General features: G+C 54.0%; 8 protein-coding genes across 8 annotated transcripts; 4 read left to right on the top strand and 4 right to left on the bottom strand.

The window, feature by feature from the left end:
• Positions 1-457: 457 nt before the first annotated feature.
• Positions 458-3,059, bottom strand: WHR41_08440 (uncharacterized protein). The gene is made up of 4 exons (XM_069377044.1): positions 2,414-3,059; positions 2,188-2,363; positions 1,546-2,114; positions 458-1,482 (listed from the first exon to the last, which is right to left on the bottom strand). Exons 1-4 carry the CDS (start codon positions 2,460-2,462, stop codon positions 537-539), a joined length of 1,740 nt encoding a protein of 579 aa, XP_069226034.1. The 5' UTR covers positions 2,463-3,059; the 3' UTR covers positions 458-536.
• A 654-nt stretch (positions 3,060-3,713) lies between these two features.
• WHR41_08439 (uncharacterized protein) lies at positions 3,714-5,242 on the top strand. Its single transcript, XM_069377043.1, has 2 exons — positions 3,714-4,105; positions 4,183-5,242. The coding sequence occupies exons 1-2, from the start codon at positions 4,073-4,075 to the stop codon at positions 5,158-5,160; spliced, it is 1,011 nt and encodes a 336-aa protein (XP_069225974.1). The 5' UTR covers positions 3,714-4,072; the 3' UTR covers positions 5,161-5,242.
• Positions 5,243-5,406: 164 nt separating this feature from the next.
• On the bottom strand, positions 5,407-7,398 carry WHR41_08438 (uncharacterized protein; the record flags this gene model as incomplete). The annotated part of the gene is made up of 1 exon (XM_069377042.1): positions 5,407-7,398. The coding sequence occupies one exon, from the start codon at positions 7,396-7,398 to the stop codon at positions 5,407-5,409; it is 1,992 nt and encodes a 663-aa protein (XP_069225975.1).
• Positions 7,399-8,602: 1,204 nt separating this feature from the next.
• Positions 8,603-9,253, top strand: WHR41_08437 (uncharacterized protein; the record flags this gene model as incomplete). Its single annotated transcript, XM_069377041.1, has 1 exon — positions 8,603-9,253. One exon carries the CDS (start codon positions 8,603-8,605, stop codon positions 9,251-9,253), a length of 651 nt encoding a protein of 216 aa, XP_069225990.1.
• Positions 9,254-9,504: 251 nt separating this feature from the next.
• On the bottom strand, positions 9,505-11,133 carry WHR41_08436 (uncharacterized protein; the record flags this gene model as incomplete). Its single annotated transcript, XM_069377040.1, has 1 exon — positions 9,505-11,133. The coding sequence occupies one exon, from the start codon at positions 11,131-11,133 to the stop codon at positions 9,505-9,507; it is 1,629 nt and encodes a 542-aa protein (XP_069225973.1).
• A 1,868-nt stretch (positions 11,134-13,001) lies between these two features.
• On the top strand, positions 13,002-14,996 carry WHR41_08435 (uncharacterized protein). Its single transcript, XM_069377039.1, has 2 exons — positions 13,002-13,752; positions 13,807-14,996. The coding sequence occupies exons 1-2, from the start codon at positions 13,215-13,217 to the stop codon at positions 14,772-14,774; spliced, it is 1,506 nt and encodes a 501-aa protein (XP_069225992.1). The 5' UTR covers positions 13,002-13,214; the 3' UTR covers positions 14,775-14,996.
• A 266-nt stretch (positions 14,997-15,262) lies between these two features.
• On the bottom strand, positions 15,263-16,537 carry WHR41_08434 (uncharacterized protein; the record flags this gene model as incomplete). Its single annotated transcript, XM_069377038.1, has 1 exon — positions 15,263-16,537. The coding sequence occupies one exon, from the start codon at positions 16,535-16,537 to the stop codon at positions 15,263-15,265; it is 1,275 nt and encodes a 424-aa protein (XP_069225993.1).
• Positions 16,538-17,057: 520 nt separating this feature from the next.
• WHR41_08433 (uncharacterized protein) lies at positions 17,058-18,419 on the top strand (the record flags this gene model as incomplete). Its single annotated transcript, XM_069377037.1, has 1 exon — positions 17,058-18,419. The coding sequence occupies one exon, from the start codon at positions 17,058-17,060 to the stop codon at positions 18,417-18,419; it is 1,362 nt and encodes a 453-aa protein (XP_069225986.1).
• Positions 18,420-18,477: the final 58 nt, after the last annotated feature.

Below are 18,477 nucleotides of genomic sequence, written 5' to 3'. Positions count from 1 at the left end.
CCGCCTTAGGGTTAGTAGGAGATCAGTGTTCTCCTCCGTTGCCTTTTGGCGAGGGTTAGTAGGAGATCAGTGTTCTCCTCCGTTGCCTTTTGGCGAGGTGATCAAGACCGGGAGTGGGAATTGTTCGACACGCAGAAAGATCCTTTCGGGCTGTTCAACGTCTTCGAAGAAGCTGAATATCAGAATGTCAGGAGAGACCTGAAGCTAAAACTGCAAAATGCTTGCTATTGGCGATCAATGGGTCCATCATGGAAGCGATAAGTGGTGACGCCAGATAGGTAATGTTTCTGCTGGTCTTCAATTTGCAAAGAGGTCACAGGTCAATGATAGTAGATCCAAGCTCAAGCTAGTAGCTAAGATACCTACTAAGATATCATAGAAACGTGTCGCGTTACCACGTGCTAAGAATGCGTTGCTACTTGTGTCTCTTAAGATGCTTCATCGATCTGTATTATGAAACATCTATGATGGCATCGCAGTACGGAACCGGGAAAGTACGTCGCAAGCGACGATTGTAACTGACTACGAAAATACATTTACGAGTCGCGGCCTTGATCCTTAAGCGAGTCCCTACTATCGTCGCGCCCTAACCGCCATACCGGCGTCATAGGTATCTGCCTGCCTCTTGACGTGGTCCTCGAGTGGGGACTGACTACCCAAGATACGCCTCTTGAGGTTGGTCTGGATGCCGATGCGTTCTTAGGCCTGCTAGACCATCTCTCCTCGAGATCGCCGATCTCGTCCCGATTTATGACTCTCGAAAAGCGGTTGTGCCTAACCACGCTGCCAAACCTCGGATCCACGTGGCTGTTCGGCGGTAGCGGCTCGCTCACGCTCCTCCTGCGTTCCATGCTCGGCTGAAGCTCCATGATGGGCTGTACACCCTGCCACCTGTAGATCAACTCCAGCGCAGGGATACTCAGACCGTGCACTACGATGCTGAACAATACAAGGAAGTATACCACTGGCCTCATTGCCCGGAGCAAGTTCTGTTCTTCAAGAGTCTCAACGGCATCGAGCTCGGGAAACAGATGTACCGAATGCTCGGTGTAGAACACAGCGCCAATACCTATGGGGCCAAAGTATCCCATGAATAGGGCTTCTTTCCAAGATTTGACGGTGTTTGGCATCGCTTTGTACATGACCATGATCGCTGGGATGCGTCGGAATAGCAGAACCAAGAAGCCTAGGCCGACCAAGCGACCGGGCGTGATACCTGTAATATCGGAGTTGAATTCGGACCACGGCATAATGGTGCCGATGTACATGAAGCCGCCGAAGTTTAGGAGCACGTCGATGGAGGAGTTGACTTCGTCGTGCCGGGCAAGTGTTTCGTGGAGGTACACTCCATTCCAGTTCATAGCCATTCCAGCGCAGAAACATGCGAGCAGGTCATCCAAACCGGCGAGTCCGGTGACACCGAGTATGAAGAGGCCAAGTGCGGTCGGGAAAAGGAGAAGGGACTCGGTATCAATCCATTTGCTGAATCCAAAATTAGTCCGTGTACGAAAGAGACAGGGAGTTTGCAGACAGGGAGATACCAACCGCTTCAGTGTGAATGTGACAGCAAACATGCTTGTAATGCCCAGCACGGCGCCGACGACTGCGCCGAGCAAGATGAAGTATAGCCAACCTTCGACAACCCAACTTTCGATGGCTTCCCCCACGCCGCCGCCGAGGCGGCCTACCTCTTCTGCTCTGCTGGCTAAGTGAGCAGAGCTAGATATGAAGTTCAAATCCTCTTTGGGAGCATGGCGGATGAGAAACGTAGCTAGTAGCAGGAAGGGAAAGCCGAAGCCGTCATTAGCGCCTGCTTCAGCCGAAATGATCTCTCGCAGTGCTCGTGGGACGTATCTGTCTGCGAAGGGGCCCTTCGCTATGGCCTGCGATAGGATAGGATCTGTACAGGTGACCTGCGAAGCAATGACCATTGCAGAAAGTGTGGTCAGTTTTGGGATCACAAGCATGACGCATCCAGTGGTGCAGAGCCACATGATTGTCATGATAGGGACCAAGACGAGGACCATGTCTTTCCAGCGATGCCAAGGGTATTTTGCGGGTAGTTGGTAGCCCGCAATCACAAGCTGAACGCCGATGACGACCCTGGCAACACCCTGTACGACGTCAGCTACATTGACAAAATGGCGAGGCAGCCATCTTGATCGAATAGGTGTACAGGGAGCGTACCAAAGTGATGGCCCCTGTTTGATCCTGGACGGCAGAACCCCATCGTTCAGAGTCGAGGAACCTGGCAGCTACAGGCCCAAGGATGATTCCAGCAAGTAGTGCTGGAAGAGCCTCGCCAAGGTACCATACTTGCTTAATCTTTACTGAGCAAAGACCGTATAGTATGGTAAAAGCGCCTAGTGGCGATTAGCCATATAGCTCGTGCCCTGGGGTATTGGTCTCGCACCGAGCACCGCGACAACGATGTTGAGCTCGCTAATATCCAGGGTTGGCATGATTGATAATGGCTCCGCCTGATAATCCAGGACGCGGTAGTATGATGCCGAAGGCGTTTGATGGGACAAAAGAGTTGGAAATTCGCAATGGTTTCGTCCTTGAGGACTCTCCAACGCGAGGAGAGGATTTTCAGACCAGAGTATCAATTGAAGTGATATAGTGAAGGAGCAAGGTAGGCTCGATGGTTGTGCGTAGCATCCGAGGAAGCTGGGGGTGTACGAAGCTCGAGCGAAAGGTCATTCTAAGTATGATGCCTAGTAATGTAGGTGGCGTAGGGACGGGATAGACCGGGGGAAAAGGGCAGCCTGATACAGGGGCCGTTGCCTAGCCATACTTGAGAAGCAGGAGGTCAGAAATAATCGGGGCGTTTCGTCGATCTCTGTAGGAGATTTGACGGGAGGTCATAGTTGAGGATGGAATCGGAGACCGATGCTATGAAAGAAGCCCACGAAGTGTCTCGCGGAGCGTGCGTAGATAGTCGATCAATTGGTTCGGTCAGCATCATGTCCAGTGCGCGGCCAGGCAAGACGGCGGCTAGTGCTTGATTGGCAATCCTGTTTACGCGGCATGGCTGGAGCCATCGGTGGACAATAGGAGGAGGATGAGCCTTGGTTGCTGGGCGCTGACTCGGGCTGAACTTGGCAGAATGGGAAGTTTCAACACACTCGGACACAGCCGGCGCACGATGCTGCCGGTAGAAATACTTGTTCGTTCAATTTTGCTAACACACAAGAACTTGCCGTCAGAGTTCTCCGCTGTGCAAGTTCGCTATGCCTTGCTTATCGACATGCCGACATTTGGACGCTCATTCCTGTGCTTCCAGCTTGAGATATGCACTTCCGGCGAGCAAGGAGTGTGGCTGGTGGGTCCGCGACCGGCCCAGGCGCGGTGTCTGCTTCGTCGTTCTTGGGCGCTGGGCAAGAGAAGGGGAGGACGGAGATCGGGGATTGGCGAGGCCTTGGCGTCGGGATGGCTCGCCGAGATAGGACCCGACCCAGTGATCAACTGCGAAGCTCAAGGACTTTGGTATAGATGTACGGCCTCGAGTATTGGCCCAGCCCGAGCTGCGCGGCTGAGTTGTCCGCGGCGCGTATGTGCGACAGTTTGTCGCGCATATACGCGAGGAACGTGGCTGTGGTGCAGTTTACTTTACTATACATAGTACCTCGCTCGTTGACGTCAGGGCATTTGCTTCCCAGGTTTCTCCTACTGATGACTCTACGACGCCTGACAGGCAGCGTGTGATACGGAACGAGTTCGTCCGCTTGCACATCTGCCTCTCGCCATTTGGCGTGCTTCCTTTGAAGTATGCATGGTTCCAATTTGGGCCTTTGTGATGCGTATACCACCTCAGGTGTGAGGTCGGCTAGCGTTCTGCTCGTGCCTCGGCTCATGAAGCTGGCCGACGACGAGACAGCTCAATAGCCGCCAGAATCCCGAGTGGACGAACACAGCTCCCTACCATGTACTAAGCATCTACCACCAAGTCCAACAGAGACGCGAAGAGGTGCATCATTCGTCCGCGTCGACATTCCCCAGTCCCATATCTGTATACATCGTCGTATCCCTTCCTCCATCCACCAAAAGCGAACAGCCACCTCCCTCCACAATGCGCGGCATCCAAGTCAAAGAATACGTCTCCGTCCGTCTACCCTCCCTTTCCATGCTCCTGCTTCGCGCATCTCCTCACACCCATCTGTCTAACCGCTTCGCCTTTAGGGACCTCAAGACCTCCGCGTGACCACCCTGCCCGACCCCGTCCCGAAACCAGACCAATACACAATCCGCATCCACAGCACCGCAACAAACTTCTTCGACCTTCTTCAAATCCGCGGCAAATACCAGCACCAGCCTCCCCTCCCCTGGATCTCCGGCTCCGAATTCAGCGGCGTCATCACCGCCGTGCCAGCATCTTCCAAGAACCCCAAATTCGCCGTGGGCGACAAAGTCTTCGGCGCGGCGCAAGGCGGGTACGCAACGCTCGTCTGTGCTACAGAGGCGCAGCTGAAGCCTGTCCCGAAGGGATGGGGTCTCTTTGAGGCGGCAGGCTTGTTCGTCACGATGCCAACGAGCTACGCAGCGCTTGTGACAAGAGCTGGGATCAAGAAGGGAGATTGGGTGCTGGTGCACGCGGCCGCGGGCGGAGTCGGACTTGCAGCTGTGCAGATTGCAAAGGCGTTTGGCGCCACGGTTGTCGCAACTGCGGGAACGGCGCATAAGCTTGAGGTTGCGAAGAGATTCGGCGCGGATTACTGCATTGACTACAAGGACAAGGACTGGCCGTTGAAGGTCAAGGAGCTGACGCCGGGAAAGAAGGGCGTGGATATCGTGTACGATCCTGTGGGGCTGATCGATAAGAGCACAAAATGCATCGCGTGGAATGGACGGTTGATCGTCGTTGGGTTTGTTGGAGGTGAGATCGAGAAAGTGGCGATGAACAAGTTGCTATTGAAGAACATTTCGGTGATCGGGTTGCATTGGGGCGCGTATGCGTACAACGAGCCGGAAATGCAGCAGATTGTTTGGGATGGACTGTTCGAGTTGATGGAGGCGAAGAAGATACGTGGAACAAACTTCGAGGACAAGGAATATGTGGGATTGGAGAGGGTCGGTGAGGCGTTGCAGGCCCTAGGCGGGAGGGAGACCTGGGGCAAAGTCGTAGTCAAGGTGCCGCAAGATGGGCAGGCGAAGTTGTGAGAATGCTCCGCACATGAGGCAGTGAGTGTGAGTTGTTCTTTGCTCATGCATTCAGATATGATGTCAATCTGTATGCTACGATCTATGTTCAAACAACTCGGAAGCCTGTTCCACTCCCAATCAAATTCGTAAAGCTCCTCGCTAGATCCCCTTGAAATTCGTTGCAGATTCGTAAACGTGGCCCGGCCCTGAGATCCCGGGGTTCCTCCAAAAACGCCTTGGCTTCTAAGGGCGGCCATTTAATAATCAATCAAACCCCCCGGGCATGCTGTCCCTTGCGTCCTTCTTTTGCTGCTCTTCTTGGCTCTTGCGCCTCTCATGCACCTTCGCCCATGGATTACGGTTCCCAATGTCCTCTTCTTCAGGTTCGTTGTCGTTCAAGCTAATCTGCTCCATACCTTTGTTCACTGGGTCTGCCGCACCATTGGTAGCTGTGAGGGAAGGCGAAGCGTTGCTACTCGCTCTGCGGCTGATGTCGCTCCCAGCAGGCGAGCCTTCCAAGTCCTCGGTCGTGCTCCCGGTCGGACTACCACCAATTACCACAGGGCCCCTGCCACTTCTGTTCGGATTCCTGGGAGGGAGCTTTGGCGGGGCCCGCTTCGCCACTGTTACCAGACGCGCTTTAGATATCTTCTGCTGTGTGGCGGGCTGAATAGTCTGGATACTGTGTACCATGGGTCCGTGGTCCACGATTTGAACGTCCTCATGATCGTCCTCGTCGTCCCGTTCATTCTCGTCGCTCTTCACGGCGTCAGCCTCGTGGTGTCGAGATGTTGGTTTCGGAGTCTCGTCCACATCTGGAGTACGAGGCGGTGTGACGAATCCGTGACCTGGCTGCGTGTTGAGGATCTCATTCTCGGGGATGTTTTGGATGTTCTTGTTGGGAGCACTGCTTTTACTGCTTCTCCTGCTGCTGTCCGATGTGCTCTCTTTACCATTTTTCCCCGTACTCGATTCGCCACCGTGGCTGCTCCGTCTACTGCTCGAACGCGTTGAAGAAGGCACGTCCGGGAAGTCGGTTTGTGTGCTGCTGTCGACCATTGAAGGAGGCGGGCGGCTTTGCTCCAAGCTGGTGCGCAAGCTTGAGGGAGCCTTGGGTGCCGCTGTAATGTTCGAGCTCTGCGTGCTTGTGCGCCAACTCACCGGACGACTTAGGGCGAAGCCAGAACTCATTCCTGATCGAGGTCTTTCTCCAGATGTGCGAGCAAACACTGCGTGTATAGGGCTGGTAGGCGATGGGTTGAAGCTGAATTGCTCCCATGAGGCGCGCTCATGAGTCCCGGCGTCGCGCACAGCCATTCCTTCCTTCTCTAGAGCTAGAACGCCATATGGATCTGGGTCTTCGTTGTCGGGAACGCCAAAGAGGTGTCCGTCGTCGATTTCATAATCGCTGGGAGGAGGCTGGTCCGGAAGAATGCTTTCGTCCACGTCTGTGTCGCCTTGTGCGGCTTTGATCGTCTCCAGCAAGCGTTTCACCTCTAGTGGCGGATATTGGACATTGCCTGCGAGGATATCCTTTACTCCGATGCGCTGGCCGTAGAAACGTTCGTTCTCGTCTGTCCGCTCGATGACAATCGTGCCGTCTATTTGTACGCCTGCGTAAAACCCTCGGCTCTTCATGTAGGTGAAAATGGGCGCTTGGCGCTTATGTACCTCCGTGTCCAGTACTCCACCCGCACCGATTGGTCCAGCAGCCACACTGATCTCGCTTCCCAATGTGCAGCGTACCTTGTAGAACGCCTCCAATGCTTTTTCGCTGTTGATGACGACGACACAGTCGTAGATGTCAATGCCCACCATGAAACCCAAGCCCGCGGTGTGGAGCATGATGCCGGACGGCGGTGACCAGGATCCGTCATCTTTTCTTGCGATCAGCACGCCTGAGCCTCCGGCGCCAGACATCCACAGACCGGTCCGCATTGTTGTAAATATTGCCAGCGCCTTTGCATTCTTGATGACTTCCGCGGGTATTTTCTTGAGCACCTTCTGCTTCTGCTTTGGCCCATCGGTGTTTCCTTGCTCTTCCTCGGCGTAGAAGCCATCTTTGCAGAACGACTTCAGAATGCGCGCCGCCTTGTCGCTTTCCTTGTCCAGTGTGGTTGGCCAGAACGCCTCGCTTCCCAGCTTGTTAGAGAGCCTGTTTACCGGCGCTCCAAGTTTGTCGACTGCGTTCCATGCCTTGTCGAAGCCTGTCTTGCCTCCGCTACGCACCCTCTCCCACAGCGTTGGTCCGGGCATTTTGTCTCACGCGGGTCTCAGGCAGCATGCGACACCGGCCTTGACAGTCCCGGTGATCTGTTGTCGTTCTAATGAGAGCCCGCGGTCCAGGTTCTTCAGGGTACAGACAGCGCAGGGCGATTTGTAGCCTCCAGTCAGCGCAGAGTCATCACAAGGCTTTCATGTCTCAGGCCGAGACGGCGAGTCAGAACGGAAAGCAGCGCGCAAGTAAGAGACGAGGTCTGCGGAGGGGCGCAAGAGGTTGGATAAGGTAGTGAAGAGCCTGGGGCAGCTCAGGTAAGCCTCTCTGTGCTCGCAAATGGAGCGCACGCGGCCGGAGCGAGTCGGCTGGCGACTATACCAGCAACAGCTACCTCACGCACTCTGGTACCGCAGTGTTTGCCCGGTCGCAGGCTGATGACGTCTGCGGCACCGGACGGACGCGCACGCACGGCGCAGTGAGCGGCTGCAGCGGAGATGGGCGTGGAGGTGGATAAGGCCTTGTCCGGCCACGCGGTAGGCGGCGGTCTGTTGTGTGTAGGTATGCACGTGTGTTTATTGCGTGCATGACAGCCGGTCTGTTCGATCAATTCTCCGCACGACACCTGCGCCTTGGCAATATTATTACTTGCATCCTCCACCAGATCTGCGCAGACGCCGCAGAGGCTGCTCGACGCGAAGGCCGAAGCAGACTATCGACTCTGCCCGCCGCCCTCCGCGGCAGCGCCGCCTCAGCCTCGCCGTGGCGCCTTAGCCGGCGCCGTTATGACAAGAATAGCTCTGCCGAGGCATCCGAGCCATGGAAGCCCAAGGCGGAGGAGGACTGAGAACGATTTGTCCTTCTCGGTGACACCTCTGGTCTAAGCGACTGCCGGCGTGTGTAGGAGATTTATGGCCAATAGTGCGCGACGCCTGCGATCCTTCGAAAGGTAACATAACATGCAAACGAGTCCAACAATTGGCAACATACCTGCGCAGCATCTTCACCATGACAATGATACCGGTGCTCCACTGCGCTGCGCAGCTGAACACTCACATGGTGACTCGAAAGCAAGTCTGCGCCCATGCTCGCTTCCGTGATTCATACTATCGCAGCCAAACATCTACTTATATGCGATCAGACGCCCAAAGGTGACATTCCTAGACCGCCGGACAAGCGCGGTCCATTTGTTCGTCAGCACTCCGTCTCACGCGCGCACTATTGGTGACGCCTCGCGCCACAACCATGACCTCGCTCATCCCGGAAATAGCCGTTGTCCCCTCGGCAGCCCTACCGAGCCAGCCATGGACTTCGGCCTTGCATTCCATGATCATCTCGTCCTTCAAGCGAAAGGACATCCAGGCTTTTCCACCCTCTTGGACTCGTCTCAATCCAAACCCAATTATCGGCATTGAGCGCCTGGCGGAGGAACTCGGAGTCGACGGCTACCTCGCCGTCTTACTGCTCGACGGCATCCCTTCAGCTTGCGGCGGCCTCTTACCGTTCAGAGGTATCGACTGGATCAACAAAGAGAAGAGCGCCGAGGTTGGACAGGGTCAGACTGCATCTTCTCCTACTGACTCCGGTCAATCGCCCGCGCCATTCAACTCAGCCGTGGAATGGGAAATATGCTGCTTCTGCGTCGATGAAACACATAGGAGACGAGGGCTAAGTAGGCTCCTACTTGACGCCATATTGAAAGCGGCGGTTGAGAAAGGTGGTTCGCGGCTTTTTGTCAATTACTCGCGGATAGAGACTGGAGACTTCTGGCCACGAATGGGCTTTGAGCCCGTTCCAGGTGCTACGAGTGTCCTCAAAAAGGGCTTCACGCACACAGCCGGTATGGAGGGGTTGAGAGAGGATATACACTTCCAAGTCGCTTCCATATATTTATGATCAGATTTCTCGGCCACCGCAAAACTTCACAACACCATGTGCTATGGTGCTTTTTGCACGATCTGGCCGGGAACTTCTATTATTTTTGCGTTCCACACGCTAACAATCGAGAAGTGATCCGCACCTGTGAGGAACCCAATGATGGATCGATATTTCAGACCATCATTCAACCTGATCTATCACCATCAATTACATTGCAGTTGAGTGAATGGTCATACTTGTACTTGAGAAATTCCAATATTCCCCTGTCATCATGCGCAATAATCAATTTTGCCCAGCTTGCCAGACCAAGAGTAATGCACGACATCGACAAGTCGCCTTAGAGTCTTCGGGTGTAACACAATTCGAACGACATCCGCCATCCATCTGATGTGGGTCTCGGGAGTCTGCCGGTGCCTGGAATAGCGAAGCTGAAGATCCTTCCTCCTCATATTGATGTTGGGACCATCTTCGCCAAGGGTACCATACGACTCAAGAGCTCCCAGAAGCGCTTCGAACCCGCCGCTGTCTTCTGACTTATAGTGGCATAGTTGGTCTTCGCCAGATGGGTGCGTTCCGTGGAATGTCTCGAACAGCTTATGTCCAGAGCTCATCAACATCCAATTGCAGAAGCACATGACGTTGAGGGCGAAAATCCCACCACGCGAGACCAAGTCCGCGGCAGATCCAATGCAGTTGCACAGTAGGCTGTCGAGGTAGCTGCACAAGCATCCTCGGACTCCACGAAGGACAACATTTTCGCGTTGGTTCCTCCATGTATCGCCACGAAAGTCGATGAGATCGTTGATGAGGACGGTCGCGTCGACCACTTCTTTGTATTCTTCTGCAGTCAAGGTCTGTCCCGTCGCTATCGAGGCGGTGACTATTCCGACAATCATTCCTAGGTCAATGTGTCGGTGAACTTCCATCCCTGTCATACGACTACCGTACACGCCGCTAGGGCGTCGTGACAGGGCGTGGTCTCTCCAGTAGCTAATGATGCGGAATTGAATCGTCTGCGCCACGAGGTGGTCGAAATGCGAGTCTGTCATCAAGCCGGCGTAGACACACAGCTTGAGAAAGGCAAAGGCAGCGGCACCGATCTGCTGTAGGGCCATGAGGCAGTCTTCGGAGGCTGCGTCACAATAATCCCCGATCAGAATGTCGTTTCCTGAATCTGAAATGGCCATTTGTATCCCGGCATCGATCAGTGAAGCACCGCTTGCCACGGCGAAAAAATGCTTTGCGTCTGCGCTCAATCGTATGCGCTCATGCGTCGGGAACAGCTCGCTGTAGGTGCTCTCGTCGAGGTCTCTGTCAGGATGAGGCTTGCGATCCGGTGCTCGAACTTCAGGCCAAGCTTTGGTTCCGAGGCAAGTGTAAGGTCGAGGCTGGATGTCCGCGTGGCAGAGCGCGAGTTCTGTCATAGCTGAGGACAGTCCTTTCGAGGAGAAGAAGACCGAGCGATTCCATTCATCCTGTTTGGTGTTCACCAGCTCGCCTGCTGAAATCATGCGCTCGATTGACTTGCATCCGCAGCTCTTTAGCTCGGCCGCACCAAAGGTCCTCGGTACAGGGTAGAGGCCAGAGCAGCCACACTCGACCCGGGCATCATAGTTCTCGGACAGCACGTCGCACTCATCGCACGATGGTGGAACACTACCGCCTAGACGGATGATTCGGGCTTTTGCGGCTTTTTTGAAGCAAGCGACAAGCCTGTGCAACCACTTGGTGTCTTGATTCGTAAGACCTTCCTCTTGATGTATCCAAATAATGCATTCTGCCTCTACAATTGACAAGCATTCTTCGGCTGGCAGATCAGATGGCTTGGTAGCAAGCCAGGCATTGGTCCAAGCCTGATAATGAGCAAGCCTGCTTGAGGGAGTCTTGTAGGAAACCATGGTAGGTATTAGGAGGTATGGGGTCAGAAAAATTTAATGACGAACGAGCGAGATCTGGAGAAAGCGAAGTGTGAATCTCAAGTCTACCTACCTTACATTATCAGATTCCATATCTCCAACTGCAGGACACGTATACCACACCGCCATTTTCTTTGCATGTGCGTAGCCGCAATATCTTTCATTATGACTGGACTCTGTATAGTTGAATTTAGAGTTCACGCTGGTACACGATAAGAAGAGATCAGGTTCCAAGAAACGAGAAATTATGCAATTGCCCAACTAAGTAATCTATGGCGGATTTGGAACGATAGACGAGCGATTTTTATGTTGGTGTGTCCACAGCTCAGCACATGATACGGCATTCGCCAACATGACGCGGCGGAGAATCTACGATTTGCGGGCACTCACACGACCGATCTTGGGCCTTTCTAAGGAGTTGTCAAGATTTTCATTGGCTTTCGAATGAGAGAAAAAAACGCAAAGTCCTCGAATGGAGTTACTTAAGCACCAATATGAAGCAATCCCAGTAAAAAAAAATTAACATTGGTTGAAACCCCTCTGTGACCGATTTCACCCCTTGATCTTGAACTTCTGGCAATTTGACGCAATAGAGCCCTTAGCGCTCTGCTCACCAACTCAGATACCTGTACGTCAGACAAGCTCACGAGCGAAATCCTTGCGCGTCTCCAGTTTCGAGAATTTCTGGCTTCTGATAAGTCGAACACGCATACTCCGCCTCTAAACCATTGGCAATGGCCAGATTTTCACGACTGTTGCGTTTTCTTGAGCGGAAGCCATACCCGGCACCAGTGTATGGACCGCTGGTCAGACACTTGAAGACTACCTCCGTGATGGCCTCAAAGGTTTTGATATGCTCGGAGTTGCCGCCTTCATGCCTGCGAACTTCAATAAACCACTCTCTTGGAGTGCCATAGAATGATGGAAATGAAGACACCGGTGGGTCGGTCGCAACATGCCTGTTCAGTCGTCAGAGTGAGTCAGATATATCGCGACTAAGGAAGGCAGCTTTAACACCGGGCTGCCAGTCGGTATAGAGAAGTGCCGCACCATGATCCCGACAGACACTACTAGAAACTCAGAGACGAAGATTGATGGCGTAGGCCACGGTCCCAAGACTAAGGAGGACACTAGAGGTCTTCATGTCAAATGAGAAGTTGATGTGAATGGGGTGATTCCGGTGCCATGAATCAAACTGATGCTTTGCTCGCGAGACAAGAACTGGATGCTATGTAAACTTTGAGCTCATTTTACGGTCACACGCCTCGCCAAACCTACCTTATGCTCCCTTTGTCTGACCTCTAAGCGCTTTGCTTCTGCATACGTCGAAACTTGCCACAAAGCCGGCGAGCAGACAAATTCTTCCAACAAAGATTGACGACAATTGATTGGACTGCCGGAATATGGTGACACCTTTGGACTCGATGAGGTGTAGACCCCGATAAGGTGTAGACCAAGCTCACAAATGGTAGGGTGATACATTCATAATAAGCTGACTGCCTTTTTGTTCGTGTGACCGTAACGATGCACGCTACTGTAAATCCATTCATGCGTATTCGATTTCCATCTGAGCATAGCTTATTCTCGAATCTCAAACATGACGCCAACCTGTAGGTCTGGCTGTCTTGCAGAGCAGGCAATGATAGAGTCAGTAAAACGATTGTGGACATCGAAGATTTGAGAGACTCGTACACATTCATGAGATCTCGGGTTTGCAACGGCTGTTCGGATCTCGGCATCGTTTGATCCAGCCTGAACGCAGGCACGTGGAGAGCGGCACAACAGACGGGCTGGCCCATTTCTAGCGGCCCACGTGCCTTCAAGCTTCACAAGCTTCTCGTTAAGCCTCCAAAGCGGTAGGGCATGCGGTATGTACATCGCACGCACGTTCACGTCTCAAGCGTAGCTATTGGCAGCGTGTGCTCTGACCGACGCGTGGCGAGCGTCACCTCTCGTTAATTTGCACTCCATTCAGCCGTGTCGTACCTCTAAGTCACAGTCCAGGTATATAGCTCGATGTGACGCAGTACTCTGCCAAAATCATTAGCCCGTGGCACGTCAGCATGAAGCCTTCTTCCAGCCTCGTTTTGATTCCTCTTGGTGTCAGCTTAGCATCGACAGTGGCCTACAATGGCTCCTGCCATGACCACAAACCAATGCAATTACGCTTGGCATATGCTGGCAGCACTGGCATGCATGTATCTTGGAATACCTTCTCGCGCATCGAGCAACCTCGGGTACACTTTGGCGAGTGCATCGACCATCTTGATCAGCAAGCCAGCTCGAACATCTCGGTGACTTATCGTACTTCGACCACCTACAACAACCACGTCAAGCTCGGCGGACTGAAGCCCAACACTAAGTACTACTATCAACCAGAGTGCAGCAACTCAACCACCCCGTTCACATTTGTCACGAGCCGTGCTGCAGGGGATCATGCTCCATTCACTGCTGCTGTGGTTGTCGACATGGGTACGATGGGTTCTCTTGGGCTCTCGACATCAGCGGGAACAGGAGGCGCGGTCCCGCTGAAGCCAGGTGAAAACAACACCATCGAGTCCCTTGAGAGCATGCTTCACGGATTTGATTTTCTATGGCACCGTAAGTTTGATGCACTCAGCGTGTTCATGGTGCTGGTCCGCTGACAGTTTCTAGCCGGTGACATCGCTCATGCCGACTACTGGCTTAAGGAGTCCATCCAAGGCTACTTGCCCAATTTCAGTGTTGCAGATGGTGTCAAAACTTACGAGCGGATTCTCAATGCATTCTATGATGAGATGACTCCGATCACTTCCACCAAGCCGTACATGGTGGGTCCTGGCGATCACGAGGCGAATTGCGACAACGGTGGCACAAGTGACTTGGTTCACAACATCACCTACACGGACAGCATCTGCATGCCTGGCCAGACAAACTTCACTGGCTACCGCAACCACTTTCGCATGCCCTCGGTGGAGAGTAACGGCCTCGGCAATTTCTGGTATTCCTTTGATCACGGTATGACACACTTCATCCAGCTTGATACCGAGACGGATCTCGGCCACGGGCTTATTGGACCGGACGAAGTGGGTGGCTCTGAACACGAAGACTCCGGCCCGTTTGGCTCCAAGATGAATCAGCAGACCACTTGGCTCGCCCGAGACCTTGCTCTCGTCGACAGGTCGAAAACACCGTGGATTGTCGTTTCTGGGCATCGCCCGTGGTACATCTCCGCCAAGAACAAATCAAGCAGCGTTTGCCTCGATTGCCAGGATGTTTTTGAGCCTCTCTTCCTCAATCATTCTGTGGATCTTGTTCTGTCGGGTCACGTTCATGCCTATGAGCGCAACGCGCCGCTCTACAACTACCAAATCGATGCTAATGAGCTGGAAAATCCGACATATCCCTGGTACATCACCAACGGCGCCGCGGGCCATTACGATGGACTGGATTCGCTTGTGAAACCCTTAAAGAACTATTCTCGTTTCGCGCTTGACACAGTGTACGGGTGGTCGCGCCTTACGTTCCACAACGTTACCCATCTTACCCATGAATTTGTCGCTAGCGGCAATGGAAGTGTCCTTGATACTGCGACGCTACGAAAGGACCACTCGCAACTCCGAGGCTGGTATTCTGAGCATTGAATGGTCTTTCTATGTCAGCTTTGCTTGTGTGCACGGTATATAGAAGCAGTCGTCAAGAGAGGCAGTACTATTGTAAAGTGATAGGGGCGGCAAGACTCGAAAGCATGACGCACATACACACATCTATACTGAGATTGAGTGGATCGATCAAACTGCTCCTCTGACACATTTTGAAGCTGGTTAATGACACAGCGTTTTAGGGCGTTCCCAAACGCATTTAGAGCGGCTCGCGTTTCCTGAAGCAACCGCAATGCTGTCCACGGCAACAAGGCTAAGCAGCGAGGCGATAGTCACCAGCAGTGCCAGGATAATTTTGCATTGTGCCAGATTTAGTATGTGCAGGCTAAGCTAAGCAAACGCTGAGGGCGCGCGACAAGTAGCCGCTAAAGGATGCGAAGATTTGTGTTGAAAAAATCATGAGCCCCTACAATCGCTCCTTGACAAAGCCTGTATCAGACTCCGAGATCCGCAGGCGTATCTCAATCCCGTTACTTTTTGACGACTGCAGCTTGCTGTTTGACTTTATGATACCACCAAAACCAGGCAGCCACGACAACAAGCGTAAGGCAGACCGAGATAACCCAGAAAACCCAAAAGGACATGGCAACTACAAGTTGACCGTTTCTTACCTCAAAGAACGGGGTGCTGAATAGCGTTGCAATGCCCGTCATTGGCAAGAAAACCAGCGTCAACAGTGCGATTGCTTTCATGGCGTTGCTGTCGTGCTTCAAAAGCCGGCTGTCACGCTGATTGACGAGATTGAAAGAAAGGCTTATTACGTTTGCAATGCGCTTGTCGAGACTCGAAAGTCTCAGCTGGGTCGAGCGGAAAGCCGAAGATTGGTACTGAAGCTGCGAGATAGCGGCCTGGATCAAAGGATTGGCATCCGTCTGGTGTGAGGGATCTTGGAGGTGCGAAAGAACGCTTTCCATCTCAAGCACCGCAGCAGTGGCAGCTTCGTTTAAATAAATAGCGTGCTTCGCAATCTCGTGTAGCTTGGCAAAGTCCATCGACCATCGCCAGTCCACCCCGGAAACCTCGGTGCGGGCGCGATCTAAGGTCGCCCTCTCCAATGGACGGAACCAAGTCGCAAGGGTCCAAGCTGCTTTGTCAAGCAAAAAAAAGCACTGCTCGAAAACGAGAGCAAAGAGAATATACGGCTCGTGCACCGCGTCCATCCAAGCATGAGCTTTTAGCAAACGCTCGAAGCGTTCTCTGACCGCCTGAGGAGCGCCGAAGCACAGCATAGTCACGCATCTTGACTTGTCTTCCCGATTGCGCGTGTGTAGCAGTGTGATGCATTTAATCCAGAGGAAGTTGTCATGGAATTTGAGCTCACGTTCATCTCGATCGCCAGGATGAGACAAGACATCCTTGCACAGGAAGCGTGTCCATGCGATATCAACTTCGGGGTCCTTTAGACCCTGTCTCTTCCCAAACGAGTATGCAGGGCTAGTAAAATACTCGGAGGTGAGCGTAGAAGGTACGTCGTAGTATTGGAAGATGGCCTGAAAGGCTCTTTGTTCACCCCAAGATCCCGGGGTCGGTTGGGACGGTGCGAAAATGACCCTCAGATTGCAATTGGCATCGGTATCTCGCGTGAAAAGCTCCTCGGCCGAAGAGACGGAGAAGTCAGCGTACCCGCCAGTGTCGTCCGAGAACCACTCAAGCACCCGGAGATGGATGGCTTCTGTTGACGAGCTTCTCGGAAGTGTGCTGAAGAATCGCTCGGAATGGCTGGAGTCCTCAAAGAGAGCGGACATGACTTCAGCGAGGGCGCAATTGTGCGAGACGACTCATCACGGAGTACTTACTCTGCGATGGAAAGCTCCACCGACAACGCATTTGCAAAGTCGGTGTTCGCTGCCTTTTAGTTTAGCTCGCTTCTGCGGCTGAAGACGCCTCCAACGGCAGTGGTGGGCGTACGAGTGGGCAGATGCAGCGCTAAGATAAGATATCTCGGAGGGGGGAGGTTGGATGTTCGCTGCCTCAGGCTGCTCACGCTCCCCATTGCCGAGCTGCTGGCTGCTGGCTGCTGGCCAGGTGCGAGTGACGGCATCAGCGCCCGCAAGTCCGTCCCACGCCAGGCGCATGTGTCCGCCGCCTTCTCTGTGCTTCTGTGTGCCACCACCGCCCTGCCCTCACTCGCATCCACCTCTGTAATACCGAAACGCACCAGCATCCACTGCGCTGAGCCCTCCCTGCTGTTATACCTCGACTTGCTCTAGCAAACCACTCTCACACTCACACAACCCGCACATCACCACCATCGACCAGGCCAAGATGGCCGACGAGAACGCACCCAGCGACCAGCAAATCACCTTCACAGTCAAGTCCTCCTCCGACCAGAAACATGCCGTCACAGTACCCCGCTCAATGACTGTGGGCGACCTCAAGCAGAAGCTGTCTACCTCCGACTACGCGAACATTCCCGCCGAGAGGCAACGACTCATCTACAGCGGACGTGTCCTCAAGGATCCGGACACCCTCAGCACTTGCAAGATCAAGGAAGGAAACACAGTACACCTCGTCAAGGGCGCCGAGAGCAACCAGCGACAGAACCCTGCGAACCAAGGCGGCTCAGCGGTGCCACCTGGCGCCGGCGGCAGCCCCGCAGGAAACGTGCCTCAGAACATCCAAGCTGGCACCGGCGCAGGCAACCCTCTGGCACAGCTGACCGGCGCACGTTATGCCGGCTTCCATGGTCTTCCCGGCGCAGACATGTTTGGTGCCGACGGCGGGATGGGTGCTCCGCCGAACCCCGAGAACATGTTGCGGATGCTCGAAGACCCCAATTTCGCCCAGCAGATGAACGAAGCCATGAACAACCCTGCCGTGATAGACATGCTGCGGAACAATCCTATGATCCGCGACAACCCCATGGCTCGTGCTGCGATCGAGAACCCTGAGCTCAGGCGCATGATGATGAACCCGGATATGATCAGGATGCAGATGCAGATGCAGCGATCGATGGGAGGCGGAGCAGGCGGTGCAGGAAGCTTTCCAATGCCAGGACAGACAGATAATACCCCGCCGGCGGAAAACAACAGCAACAACACGTCAGAGGGTCAGACTGGCCGCACAGACGCACCACCGAACCCATTCGGCGGTGCCGGTGGTGCGAATCCGTTTGCAGCACTCTTCCCCGGCGCTGGAGCCGGAGCAGGAGCTGGAGCAGGAGCCGGGTTGGGAGCAGGCGCAGGTGCGGGTACCACGCCCGGCCAAAATACCGGAGCCGAAGGCGCTCAACAAACCCCACCCAACCCATTCGCCAGCATATTTGGCGGTGGTGCGCAGGGGCAAGGTCAAGGCCAGCAGAACAATCCCTTCCAAGCTGCCGCGCAACAGCTCATGCAGAATCCTCAGATGATGCAACAAATGATGCAGATGATGGGAGGCGGCGGAGCAGGCGGAGCAGGCGAAGCCGGGTTCAACCCATTCGCAGGCATGGGTGGCATGGGTGGCATGGGCGGCCAAGGCGAGCAAGCTGCTGCACCAGACAACACGCCTCCTGAAGAGAGATATGCGGCACAACTACAACAGCTCAACGACATGGGTTTCTACGAGTTTGAACGCAACGTCCAGGCCCTGAGACGCAGCGGCGGCAGCGTTCAAGGCGCAGTGGAGTACCTTCTCAGCGGTTAGACAGCTGTGGCAGTGTGCCACTCAAGCACTGACACTGGACTGCCGGCAAAGTCGCTTT

This window comes from Cladosporium halotolerans, assembly GCF_011745625.1.
Source record: "Cladosporium halotolerans strain TM138-S3 chromosome Unknown Sca42, whole genome shotgun sequence".
Lineage (NCBI taxonomy): Eukaryota > Fungi > Ascomycota > Dothideomycetes > Cladosporiales > Cladosporiaceae > Cladosporium > Cladosporium halotolerans.
This window is presented reverse-complemented; position numbering and strand designations above follow the sequence as displayed.